Below are 14,748 nucleotides of genomic sequence, written 5' to 3' on the forward strand. Positions count from 1 at the left end.
TTTAGTATCAGATACTTGCGATATAAATGATATAGCTTCAAATGCAGGGGATAGAAACGAATTAGCTTCAAATCCATGTGAAACACATGATTAAGCTTCAAATCAATGCGATGTAGAAGGTTTAGCTTCAAATTCATGCGAAACAAATGATTTACCTTCAAACACTTGGTATATAAGTGTTATAGCTTCAAATGCAGACGAAATAAATGTGTTAGCTTCACATCCAAGCGAAACACATGATTTAGCCTCAAATCAATGCGATGTAGAAGGTTTAGATACAAATCCATGCGAAACAAATGATTTAGCATCAAACACTCGGGATATAAGTGATATAGCTTCAAATGCAGACGAATCAAAGGAGTTAGCTTCAAAATGCATGCGATACACATGATTTAGCTTCAAATCAATGCGAAGTAGAAGGCTTAGCTTCAAATCCATGCGGAACAAATGATTTAGCTTCAAATGCTTGCGATATAAGTGATATAGCTTCAAATGCAGGCGAAACAAACGAGTAAGATTCAAATCCATGCGAAACATATAATTTAGCTGCAAATCAATGCGATGTAGAAGGTATAGCTTCAAGTCAAAGCGAAACACATGATTTAGCACATGAACTTGCGATATAAGTTATATAGCTTCAAATGCAGGGGAAACAAACGAGTTAGATTCAAATGCATGCAAAACACATGATTTAGCTTCAAATCAATGCGATGTAGATCGTTTAGCTTTAAATCCAAGCGAAACAAATGATGTAGCTTCACACATTTGGGATATAAGTGATATAGCTTCAAATGCAGACGAAACAAACGAGCTAGCTTCACATCCAAGCGAAACAAATGATTTAGCTTCAAATCAATTCGAAGTAGAAGGCTTAGCTTCAAATCGATGCGGAACAAATGATTTCGCTTCAAATACTTGCGATATAAGTGATATAGATTCCACTGCAGGCCAAACGAACGAGTTAGCTTCAAATCCATGCGAAATAAATGAGGTAGCATCAGATACTTGCGATATAAGTGATATAGCTTCAAATGCAAGGGAAACAAACGAGTTAGCTTCAAATCCATGCAAAACACATGATTTAACATCAAATCAATGCGATATAGAAGGTTTGGCTTCAAATCCATGCGAAACAAATCATTTAGCTTCAGATACTAGCGATATATGTGATATTGCTTTAAGTGCAGACGAAACAAACGAGTTAGCTTCAAATCCATGCGGAACACATGATTTAGCTTAAAATTCATGCGATTTAGATTGTTTAGCTTCAAATCAATGCGAAACATATGATAGAGCTGGAAACACTTGGGATATGTGTGATATAGTTTCAGCTGCAAGCGAAACAAACGAGTTTGCTTCAAGTCCATGCGATGTAGAAGGTTTAGCATCAAATCCATGCGAAACAAATGATTTAGTTTCAGATACTTGGGATATAAGTGATATACCTCCAAATGCAGACGAAACAAACGAGTTAGCTTCAAATCCATGCGAAAAAAAAGGTTTAGCTTCAAACACTTGGGATATAAGTGATATAGCTTCAAATGCAGACGAAACAAACGAGTTAGTTCAAATCCTTGCGAAAAACATCATTTAGATGCAAAGCAATGCGATGTAGAAGGTTTAGCTTCAAATCCATGCGAAACAAATGATTTAGTATCAGATACTTGCGATATAAATGATATAGCTTCAAATGCAGGGGATAGAAACGAATTAGCTTCAAATCCATGTGAAACACATGATTAAGCTTCAAATCAATGCGATGTAGAAGGTTTAGCTTCAAATTCATGCGAAACAAATGATTTACCTTCAAACACTTTGTATATAAGTGTTATAGCTTCAAATGCAGACGAAATAAATGAGTTAGCTTCACATCCAAGCGAAACACATGATGTTAGGGCCAAGTGGCCAGGATTTATGGCAGGGGCCATGTGCTTGGGTACCCGGACGGTATGGGTCTGTCCCGGGCCGTTCCCGGGCACATGTGGCACCGTCATAACGTCTCCTGGCCCTTGATTACGGTCCAGTCAATGACGGTTGGGTCTGGCATTGTTCGGGCACGTAGGCCCATCAGCGCGGGATGTCTCGCAGGAGCAGATTTTGTCACTCTCCCTCCTAACTCCCGGCCCACCGTTTTGGGGCAGTCTCGCTGGATTTGGGATTGCAGTGATTGGACCGTAATTCCTTGCCGCCCACCCTAGGTTAAGAGAAGTAGGGAGGACCGAGGTGATCTTAGACATGACTCCGGTCCTCTAGGCACAGACCATTCTCAAAAGTACAGAACAGAACAGTCTTCGAGCGATAGACAGAACACTCTTAGACGCACAGAACACTCTCAGTACAGACAGAACACTCTTAGAGCGATAGACAGAACATACAGAGAGTACAGACAGACAGAACATTCTCAGCAGACAGACAGAACAGTCTTAGAGCGATAGACAGACAACTTCAAACAGAACAGAACAGAACACATAGAGAGATACGCGTAACGGTTAGGTTGCGCGTTACAAATAGTCCCACTACAGTGGGTGGTCCTTCGAGGTAGTCGGCACCAAGTGCAATATTCAGAGGATCTCCGTCATCCATCTGATGAGTCCTCAGCATTTGGTCCTTCGAGCCGGATACAAGAACGCACAGTCGAAGTGACAGATCATCGGAGGCTACAGCCACGCAGCATTTGGTCCTTCGAGCCGGATACAAGAACGCACAGACGAAGTGACAGATCATCGGAGGCTACAGCCACGCAGCATTTGGTCCTTCGAGCCGGATTTAAGAACGCATAGACGAAGTGACAGATCATCAGAGGCTACAGCCACGCAGCACAGTGTATCACGAGAGCATCAACACCTGGCTTCAATCAGGAATCTCAGGAGCTCAGTGACGAGAAGTTTCTTCCGGAGGCTACAGCATCCAAAGAAGGCAGTGCATATAGCTTCAGAGCAGTGCAACACCACAGAAGTCCAGCACCACAGCAGGACAATCACGCAGCAGCTCAACATCATTGCAGAACAACGCAGCATCCCAGTGCAGCCAACAGGCATCGACAGCAGTACCAAGTATCCCAGCCCAAGTGATAAGTACCTTTATAGTCCCATTTGCGTCAGTAAATCACTATGGCGGAAGATCTCAAACCGTTGATGATCGAGCGCGGAACGGTCAAGGCTGCACTCACGCGGTTTAAGACATTTATTTGCAAATTCGCGACCACGACTTCGGTGGGTTCTCTTAAGAAACGGTTAGATGCAAATGTATGTCTCCTTGACAATTTTAATAGAGTTCAAACGAGAATCGAAATACTCGTAGCTGGAACGGACGCCGAAGCAGCGCACGCGATCGAGCGCGAAGAATTCGAGACGGCGTATTTTGATCTGATAGATCAAGTTGAAATAGTCATTGCCCGTGCCACTCCGGAGCAGAGTAGGATAACCACGAACAGCCCGATATCCGCGCAGACGACAGATACCGCAATAAACGTTAGATTACCGACACTGCAACTGCCTTCCTTTGATGGCAATTACAGTGATTGGGTGAAATTTAAAGACACATTTACATCAGTGATTCACGAGAATAATTCATTAACAGACATACAACGGTTCCATTATTTAAACACCTCACTCAAGGGGGTAGCGGCTCGTGTGATTCAAGCGTTAGGCGTGTCCGGAACAAATTACAGACATGCATGGGAATTACTCAAGTCGCGATATGAAGATTCCACAAGTCTCAAGCGGCACCATGTAAATTCATTACTTGATTTAAAATCCATTCAAAGGGAATCAGACATCACATTGCGGGAATTTCTGGACGAAGCTACAAATCATAGAATAGCGTTAATGTCTTTGGGTGAATCGGTTGAAACTTGGGATACCATGTTAGTTCCATTATTGTCCAGAAAGTTAGGTCAAGTGTCCATGAGAGAATGGGAAAAGAGAATAATATCTCAGTCGGAAATGCCTACATTTGGTCAATTCTCTGCGTTTATAGAAGAACGTTCCAAATATTTAGCAAATATCGCGGTCAGTGTTCAGGTAGCTGCACCCAGGGTCGACCAGCGACCTCGAGGAATAAACAATACCCCGCGTTACAACTACATAGCTTCGCATGTAGTTAACTCAGCCGGGTGCCCCGCATGTAAGGCCAATCACGCGATATATAACTGTGAGAAATTTAAGAACAGCGATTTACATACAAAAACAAAGATAGTGCAAGAAGCCCGGCTGTGCTTCAATTGTTTGTCATCGGGACATCGGGTACGGGCGTGTACACGGAGTCATTGCAAACAGTGTGGAAGGAAACATCATTCCTTATTACATAATCCCGAATTCAAACGCGCAGAAGAAGGCTACGCGGATACAGGAGAATCAGATTCGCGAGAACCCCCAGTACTCACAGCTAACGTAGCAAATACAATAGGGCATGCCGTATTATCGACAGCAATAGTTTATGTCAAGGACAAGGGTGGTCAGTCACATAAATGCAGGGTATTATTAGATTCGGGATCTCAAGCAAATTTTATAACCACGGAATTTTGCCAACGACTCGGCATCAAACCGACTGCAATAAGTTCAACAGTGACAGGATTAGGAAGGGCAGTAAATTCCATAGAAGGTAGAGCAACATTAACAATTCATTCGCGATATAATAAATCTCAACACACGGTACAATGCCTATCAATAGAAACCATCACGTCAGACATGCCCAATTTTCAGATACATAGAGAAAAAATAGAAATTCCAAGTCACATAGAGCTAGCCGATCCAGAATTCCATTTACAACGGCCAATAGATATGCTCATTGGAGCAGGTCTATTTTGGACATTGCTATGTGTCGGTCAACACAAATCAACTCCCAACCTGCTCTTGCAAAAGACCCAACTCGGTTGGGTTTTGGGAGGCACTCCTACCTGGGCAGATAAGAAATTACCACAAGAGAATAAGTGTTGTTTAGCCACACTCAATGACCTGCAATCTCAATTAGAGAGGTTTTGGGACATAGAGGAACTAACCCCAAGCGATACTAGAGTAATCGATGAATGCGAGGCACATTTTAGGGAGACCATAAGACGAGACACGGACGGTAGATATATCGTTAGAATACCGTTTAAATCCAACGCAAATGAGTTAGGTACTTCGCGAGCGCAAGCTGAACGGCGGTTATATTCGTTAGAAAGGAGGTTAGCAAGATATCCAGAAAAAAGACAGCAGTATACAGAATTCATGTCAGAATATGAGACGTTAGGGCATATGTCGCGCATTGTAGAAGATACACACGAGCAATCCGCCTACTATCTTCCCCACCACGCTGTATTCAAGGAAGGCAGCACGACAACGAAGCTTCGTGTTGTGTTCGATGGATCAGCAAAATCCTCATCAGACCTTGCATTGAACGACATCCAATTAGTGGGCCCTACAGTTCAAAGCGATTTAATTTCCATCTTAATTCGTTTTCGATATAATCGGTACGTCCTGTCAGCCGATATTGCTAAAATGTACCGACAAATTTTAGTTCACCCAGCAGATAGGAAGTATCAAAGACTTTTGTGGCGAGCACAGCCCCATCTCCCAGTCCAAGAGTACGAGTTAAACACAGTAACGTATGGTACAGCATCCGCTCCTTTCCTAGCGACTCGTACTCTGCACGAAATTGGACTAACCTGTGCTCACACATTTCCGACGAGCAGTAAGGTTATAATCAATGATTTCTACGTAGACGATTTATTAACTGGGGCTCAAACAGAACAGGAAATAGAAACGCTAAAGGGGGAGCTGACGCAAATTCTATCACAAGCAGGTATGGACCTTCGTAAATGGGCAAGCAATTGCCCGACAGTTACAGCGACAGACAGTACAGAGAGAAATCGCGAAATCGCCGTAGATAAAGACCCAAGAACGTTAGGCCTTTTGTGGTCACCGACCACCGACCACTTAATGTTTAGAGTAGAAGCCCCACAGAACCAGCGTGTCACAAAACGTACTATTCTTTCTGAAATAGCTCAAATTTTTGACCCGTTAGGACTAATATCCCCCATTGTAATAGTCGCAAAATTGATCCTACAACAACTATGGCAGACTCAGACAGGTTGGGATCAATCAATACCGCAGAACCTGCATAGTCAATGGCTCCAATACCGCCAAGATATTAGCAAGGTAGGAGCAATGAACATCTCGCGATGTGCAATTTCAGAGTGTTTAGATGATATAGAATTGCACGGGTTTTCAGACGCGTCCGAGAAGGCGTACGGGGCTTGTGTTTACCTGCGCTCTAGGGATCTGTCAGGTAGTTGGGTAACGCGCTTATTGTGTGCAAAGTCCAGAGTCGCACCGCTCAAAACCATTTCATTACCGAGATTAGAATTATGCGGCGCATTATTACTAGCAAATGTAGTAAACAAGGTTAGAACAGCATTAGACACAGTAAAGTTTAAGGAGTACCTGTGGACAGATTCGACGATCACCCTCGCCTGGCTTCGAAGCTCCCCAAACAAATGGAAAACCTTCGTAGCCAATAGAGTATCGCAAATTCAAGGTTTAACGTCAAGTGATAGTTGGAGACATGTAGCCTCTGAAGACAACCCGGCAGATTTAATTTCGCGAGGCACAAAACCAGGTACATTACAGAGCACAACCATTTGGTGGGACGGTCCCACCTGGTTACGTCAGAGCTCAAGTCTATGGCCTAGCGCGTTAGATAACCCTATCGACGTTCCGGAAGAGAAGGAAAGGAAACCGGTTATGTTGACTATATCGACTGCAGAGAGTAGCATTTTCAGGAGATTCTCAACCTATACGCGATTACTCAGAAGCATAGCATACTGTCTCAGATTTGCCAGAATTATGAGAAACCGAGTTAAAAAATTAGAAGGTGGCGCATCAGGTTCGCTAATAACGGGTCCATTGACAACAATAGAAATCAATGCAGCGAGAACACGTTTGGAATTACTTGCGCAAAAGGAGGCATTTTCGACAGAGATCAGATTAGTACAAACGCAACAAGCACTTCCAAATTCCAGTGCGCTACGGTCCCTAAATGTATTTCTGGACAATGGCGGACTACTCAGGGTGGGCGGAAGACTATCCAACGCACCCATAGACTACGATCAAAAACATCCGATCATATTGCCACCAAAGCATCCGCTAACGGATTTAATAATCAAATGCGAACATCACAGGTTAATGCATGCGGGATGTCAGGCTGTTTTAACGTCATTACAAACAAGGTATTGGTTAGTCTCAGCAAAACATAATGTAAAACGAAACATACGGAAATGTGTACGGTGCTTCAAAACGAACCCATTGAGTCAAACCTATCAGATGGGTCAATTACCTGCGTCGAGAGTCACCCCAGCGCGACCATTTTTTACCTGCGGAGTCGATTACGCAGGCCCATTTTTTACAAAGGAGAGAACGAGAAGCAAGGTAACAGTCAAGGCATACCTATGCATTTTTGTATGTTTCGTTACGAAGGCCGTACATTTAGAATTAGCTACCGACTTGAGTACCGACGCTTTCATAAACTGTTTCCGGCGTTTTATTGCCCGACGGGGACGATGTCATTGTATCATATCCGATAACGGTACAAACTTCATTGGGGCGCGAAACGAGCTAAATATCTTAATTAAGGACAAACAACACAACGAAAAAATTGCAAACGCACTAAGTCAGGAATCCATCGAATGGCGATTAATTCCTCCGCACTCTCCACACTTTGGTGGATTGTGGGAGGGAGCGGTCAAATCTGCTAAATACCACCTCACACGCGTTATAGGAGATCAGAGGCTCACGTTCGAAGAGCTATATACGTTACTGACGCAAATAGAATCCTGTTTAAATTCACGTCCACTTTCACCATTATCCTCAGATCCCACAGACCTAAACCCTTTGACTCCTGGGCATTTTTTAATTGGTACTGCCCTTACAACACTGCCATCTCATGACCTACGAGATATCAAGGTCACTCGACTTAACAGATACCAGCTAATCCAGCAAATGGTCCAGCATTTCTGGCAAAGGTGGCAGCGGGAATGTATACAACAGTTGCAGCAACGACACAAATGGCAGCATTCCACCACGTCGAAATTAGCCGTGGATTCCTTGGTCATCATCAAGGAGGACAATCTACCCCCGTTACAGTGGAGCATGGGAAGAATCGTTCAGGTACACCCTGGTACAGATGGAGTGATTCGTGTCGCAACAGTCAGAACGTCAACCGGAACAATTAAACGACCCGTGACAAAATTGTGTATAATACCGTTAGATCACTTAGAAATGTCACACGAGGTGTAGCGCAACTATGTATAGTGTAAATCTCGATCATTGTAAATATTGTAATATTCACACAGAATACGTAGATTGTAATCATATCATAAGCTTACACTTATATGGGTTATCAAATATAGACATAGTTGAACATGCGATGCATGTTCAAGGTGGGCGGAATGTTAGGGCCAAGTGGCCAGGATTTATGGCAGGGGCCATGTGCTTGGGTACCCGGACGGTATGGGTCTGTCCCGGGCCGTTCCCGGGCACATGTGGCACCGTCATAACGTCTCCTGGCCCTTGATTACGGTCCAGTCAATGACGGTTGGGTCTGGCATTGTTCGGGCACGTAGGCCCATCAGCGCGGGATGTCTCGCAGGAGCAGATTTTGTCACTCTCCCTCCTAACTCCCGGCCCACCGTTTTGGGGCAGTCTCGCTGGATTTGGGATTGCAGTGATTGGACCGTAATTCCTTGCCGCCCACCCTAGGTTAAGAGAAGTAGGGAGGACCGAGGTGATCTTAGACATGACTCCGGTCCTCTAGGCACAGACCATTCTCAAAAGTACAGAACAGAACAGTCTTCGAGCGATAGACAGAACACTCTTAGACGCACAGAACACTCTCAGTACAGACAGAACACTCTTAGACACACAGATCATTCTTAGACACACAGACCATTCTCAAAAGTACAGAACAGAACAGTCTTCGAGCGATAGACAGAACACTCTTAGACGCACAGAACACTCTCAGTACAGACAGAACACTCTTAGAGCGATAGACAGAACATACAGAGAGTACAGACAGACAGAACATTCTCAGCAGACAGACAGAACAGTCTTAGAGCGATAGACAGACAACTTCAAACAGAACAGAACAGAACACATAGAGAGATACGCGTAACGGTTAGGTTGCGCGTTACAAATAGTCCCACTACAGTGGGTGGTCCTTCGAGGTAGTCGGCACCAAGTGCAATATTCAGAGGATCTCCGTCATCCATCTGATGAGTCCTCAACACATGATTTAGCCTCAAATCAATGCGATGTAGAAGGTTTAGATACAAATCCATGCGAAACAAATGATTTAGCATCAAACACTCGGGATATAAGTGATATAGCTTCAAATGCAGACGAATCAAAGGAGTTAGCTTCAAAATGCATGCGATACACATGATTTAGCTTCCAATCAATGCGAAGTAGAAGGCTTAGCTTCAAATCCATGCGGAACAAATGATTTATCTTCAGATAATTGCGTTATAAGCGATATACGTTCAAATGCAGACGAAACAAACGAGCTAGCTTCAACTCCATGCGACACGCATGATTAAGCTTCAAATCAATGCGATGTAGAAGGCTCAGCTTCAAATCCATGCGGAACAAATGATTTAGCTTCAAATACTTGCGATATAAATGATATAGTTTCAAATGCAGGCGAAACAAACGAGTAAGATTCAAATCCATGCGAAACACATAATTTAGCTGCAAATCAATGCGATGTAGAAGGCTCAGCTACAAATCCATGCGGAACACATGATTTTGCTTCAAATACTTGCGATAAAAATGATATAGTTTCAAATGCAGACGAAACAAACGAGTTAGCTTCACATCCAAGCGAAACAAATGATTTAGCTTCAAATCAATGCGAAGTAGAAGGCTTAGCTTCATATCGATGCGGAACAAATGATTTTGCTTAAAATACTTGCGATATAAGTGATATAGATTCAACTGCAGGCCAAACAAACGAGTTAGATTCAAATCCATGCGAAACGAATGATTTAGCTCCAAATCAATGCGTAGTAGAAGGCTTAGCTCCAAACCCATACGACACAAATGATTTAGCTTCAGATACTTGCGATATACGTGATATAGCTTCAAATGCAGGCGAAAGAAACAAGCTAGCTTCAAATCCATGCGAATCAAATGATTTAGCTTCAAACAGTTGGGATATAAGTGATATAGCTTCATATGCGCACGAAGCAAACGAGTCAGCTTCAAATCAATGCGAAAGTAGAAGGTTTAGCTTCAAATCCAGGCGAAACAAATGATTTAGCATCAGATACTTGCGATATAAGTGATATAGATTCAAATGCAGGGGTAACAAACGAGTTAGCTTCAAATCCATGCGAAACACATGATTTAGCTGCAAATCGAAGCGAAGTAGCAGGCTTAGCTTCAAATCCATGCGATACACACGATTTAGCAGCAAATCAATGCGATGTAGAAGGTGTAGCTTCAAATCCATGCATCACAAATGATTTAGCTTCAGATACTTGCGATATAAGTGATATAGCTTCAAATTCAGGGGATACAAACGAGTTAGCTTCAAATCCATGCGAAACACATAATTTAGCTTCAAATCAATGCGATGTAGAAGGATTAGCTTCAAATCCATGCGAAGCAAATGATTGAGCTTCAAACATTTGGGATATAAGTAGTATAGCTTCAAATGCAGACGAAACAAACGAGATAGCTTCCAACCCAAGCGAAACACATGATTTAGCTTCAAATCAGTGCGATGAAGATGATTTAGCTTCAAATCCAAGCGAAACACATGATTTAGCAGCAAATCAATGCGATGTAGAAGGTGTAGCTTCAAATCCATGCATCACAAATGATTTAGCTTCAGATTCTTGCGATATAAGTGATATAGTTCAAATTCAGGGGATACAAACGAGTTAGCTGCAAATCCATGCGAAACACATGATTAAGCTTCAAATCGATGAGAAGTAGAAGGCTTAGCTTTAGATCCATGCGAAACACATGATTTAGCAGCAAATCAGTGCGATGTAGAAGGTTTAGCTTCAAATCCATGCGAAACCAATGATTTAGCTCCAGTTATTTGCGATATGAGTGATATAGCTTTAAATGCAGGGGAAATAAACGAGTTAGCCTGAAAACCATGCAAAACACATGATTAAGCCCCAAATCAATGCTGTGTGGAAGGTTTAGCTTCAAGTCCATGCGAAACAAATGATTTAGCTTCAAACAATGGGATATAAGTGATATAGCTTCAATTGCAGACGAAACAAACGAGTTAGCTTCAAATCTATGCGAAACAAATGATATACATTCAGATACTTGCGATATAGGTGATATAGTTTCAAGTGCAGACGAAACAAACGAGTTAGCATCAAATTAAGGAAAAAGACATGATTTAGCTTCAAATCAATGCGGAGTAGAAGGCTTAGCTTCAAATCCATGCGAAACGAATAGTTTAGCATCAAATACTTGTTTTATACGTGATTTAGCTTCAACTGCATGCGAAACAAACGAGTTAGCTTCAAATCCATGCGGAACACATGATTTAGCTGCAAATCAATGCGATGTGGAAGGTTTAGCTTCAAATCAATGCGACACAAATGACTTAGCATCAGATACATGCGATATAAGTGATATAGCTTCAAATGCAGGGGAAACAAACGAGTTAGCTTCAAATCCATGCAAAACACACGATTTAGCTTCAAATCAATGCGATGTAGAACGTTTAGCTTTAAATGCAAGCGAAACAAATGATGTAGCTTCAAACATTTGGGATATAGGTGATATAGCTTCAAATGCAGACGAATCAAACGAGTTAGCTTCACATCCAAGCGAAACACATGATTTAGCTTCAAATCAATGCGAAGTAGAAGTCTTAGCTTCAAATCGATGCGGAACAAATGATTTTGCTTCAAATACTTGCGATATAAGTGATATAGATTCAACTGCAGGTCAAACAAACGAGTTAGCTTCAAATCAATGCGACACAAATGACTTAGCATCAGATACATGCGATATAAGTGATATAGCTTCAAATGCAGGGGAAACAAACGAGTTAGCTTCAAATGCATGCAAAACCCATGATTTAGCTTCAAATCAATGCGATGTAGATCGTTTAGCTTTAAATCCAAGCGAAACAAATGATGTAGCTTCACACATTTGGGATATAAGTGATATAGCTTCAAATGCAGACGAAACAAACGAGCTAGCTTCACATCCAAGCGAAACAAATGATTTAGCTTCAAATCAATTCGAAGTAGAAGGCTTAGCTTCATATCGATGCGGAACAAATGATTTTGCTTAAAATACTTGCGATATAAGTGATATAGATTCAACTGCAGGCCAAACAAACGAGTTAGCTTCAAATCCATGCGAAACAAATGATTTAGCTTCAAACACTTGGGATATAAGTGATATAGCTTCAAATGCAGACGAAACAAACGAGTTAGCTTCAAATCCATGCGAAACACATGATTAAACTGAAAATAAATGCGATGTAGAAGGTTCAGCTTCAAAGCCATGCGAAACAAGTGATGTAGCTTCGGATACTTGCGATATAAGTGATATAGCATCAAATGCAGGCGAAACGAACGAGTTAGCTGCAAATCCTTGCGAAACACATGATATAGCTGCAAATCAAAGCGATGTTGAAGGTTTAGCTTCAAATCCATGCGAAACAAATGATTTAGCTTCAGATACTAGCGATATATGTGATATTGCTTCAAGTGCAGACGAAACAAACAAGTTAGCTTCAAATCCATGCGGAACACATGATTTAGCTTAAAATTCATGCGATTTAGATGGTTTAGCTTCAAGTCCATGCGAAACAAATGATAGAGCTGCAAACACTTGGGATATGGGTGATATAGCTTCAGCTGCATGCGAAACAAACGAGTTAGCTTCAAGTCCATGCGATGGCGAAGATTTAGCTTCAAATCCATGCGAAAGAAATGATTTAGCTTCAAATACTTGGGATATAAGTGATATAGCTTCAAATACAGACGAAACAAACAAGTTAGCTTCAAATCCACGAGAAACACATGATTAAACTGAAAACCAATGCGATGTAGAAGGTTTAGCTTCAAATCCGTGCGAAACAAATGATTTAACTTCAGATACTTACGATATAAGTGATATAGCATCAAATGCTGGCGAAACGAACGAGTTAGCTGCAAATCCATGCGAAACACATGATTTAGCTTCAAATCTATGCGATGTAGATGGTTTAGCTTCAAATTCATGCGAAACCAATGATTTAGGTTCAAATACTTGCGATATAAGTGATATAGATTCAAATGCAGACGAAACAAGCGAGATAACTTCAAATCCATGCGACACAAATGATTTAGTTTCAGATACTTGCGATATAAGTGATATACCTCCAAATGCAGACGAAAGAAACAAGCTAGCTTCAAATCCATGCGAAGCAAATGATTTATCTTCAAATGAGTGCGATGTAGAAGGTTTGGTTTCAAATCCAAGCGAAACACATGATTTAGCTTCAAACACTTGGGATATAAGTGATATAGCTTCAAATGCAGGGGAAACAAACGAGGTAGCTTCAAATCCAAGCGAATCACATGATTTAGCTTCAAATCATTGCGATGCAGAAGGTTTATCTTGAAACCAATGCAATGTGGAAGGTTTAGCTTCAAATCAATGCGACACAAATGACTTAGCATCAGACACATGCGATATAAGTGATATAGCTTCAAATGCAGGAGAAACAAACGAGTTAGCTTCAAATCCATGCAAAACACATGATTAAGCTTCAAATCGATGCGAAACGAATAGTTTAGCATCAAAAACCTGTTTTATACGTGATTCAGCTTGAACTGCATGTGAAACAATGGGGTTAGCTTCAAATTCAAGCGAAACACATTATTCAGCTTCAAATCAATGCGAAGTAGAAGGCTTAGCTTCAAATCCATGCGAAACGAATAGTTTAGCATCAAATACTTGTTTTATACGTAATTTAGCTTCAACTGCATGCGAAACAAACTAATTAGATTCAAAAATCAACAGAAACACATGATTTAGCTTCAAATCAATGCGAAGAAGAAGGCGTAGCTTCAAATCCATGCCAATCAAATGGTTTCGCTTCAAATACTTGTGATATACATGATTTAGCTTCAACTGCATGCGAAACAAACGAGTTAGCTTCAAATCCATGCGGAACACATGATTTAGCTGCAAATCAATGCGATGTGGAAGGTTTAGATTCAAATCAATGCGACACAAATGACTTAGCATCAGATACATGCGATATAAGTGATATAGCTACAAATGCAGACGAAACAAACGAGTTAGCTTCACAACCAAGCGAAACACATGATTTAGCTTCAAATCAATGCGATGTAGAAGGTTTAGCTACAAATCCATGCGAAACAAATGATTTAGCATCAAACACTCGGGATATAAGTGATATAGCTTCAAATGCAGGGGAAACAAACGAGTTAGATTCAAATGCATGCAAAACACATGATTTAGCTTCAAATCAATGCGATGTAGATCGTTTAGCTTTAAATCCAAGCGAAACAAATGATGTAGCTTCACACATTTGGGATATAAGTGATATAGCTTCAAATGCAGACGAAACAAACGAGCTAGCTTCACAACCAAGCGAAACAAATGATTTAGCTTCAAATCAATTCGAAGTAGAAGGCTTAGCTTCAAATCGATGCGGAACAAATGATTTTGCTTCAAATACTTGCGATATAAGTGATATAGATTCCACTGCAGG

The 14,748-nt window shown here is 41.4% G+C and overlaps 1 protein-coding gene across 1 annotated transcript; it reads left to right on the forward strand.

The window, feature by feature from the left end:
* Window positions 1-3,110: 3,110 nt before the first annotated feature.
* LOC143263653 (uncharacterized) lies at window positions 3,111-9,099 on the forward strand. Its single transcript, XM_076528461.1, has 2 exons — window positions 3,111-8,147; window positions 8,800-9,099. The coding sequence occupies exons 1-2, from the start codon at window positions 3,111-3,113 to the stop codon at window positions 9,097-9,099; spliced, it is 5,337 nt and encodes a 1,778-aa protein (XP_076384576.1).
* The last annotated feature ends 5,649 nt before the right edge of the window (window positions 9,100-14,748 follow it).

Source organism: Megalopta genalis, unplaced genomic scaffold (genome assembly GCF_051020955.1).
Source record: "Megalopta genalis isolate 19385.01 unplaced genomic scaffold, iyMegGena1_principal scaffold1000, whole genome shotgun sequence".
NCBI classification, from domain to species: domain Eukaryota; kingdom Metazoa; phylum Arthropoda; class Insecta; order Hymenoptera; family Halictidae; genus Megalopta; species Megalopta genalis.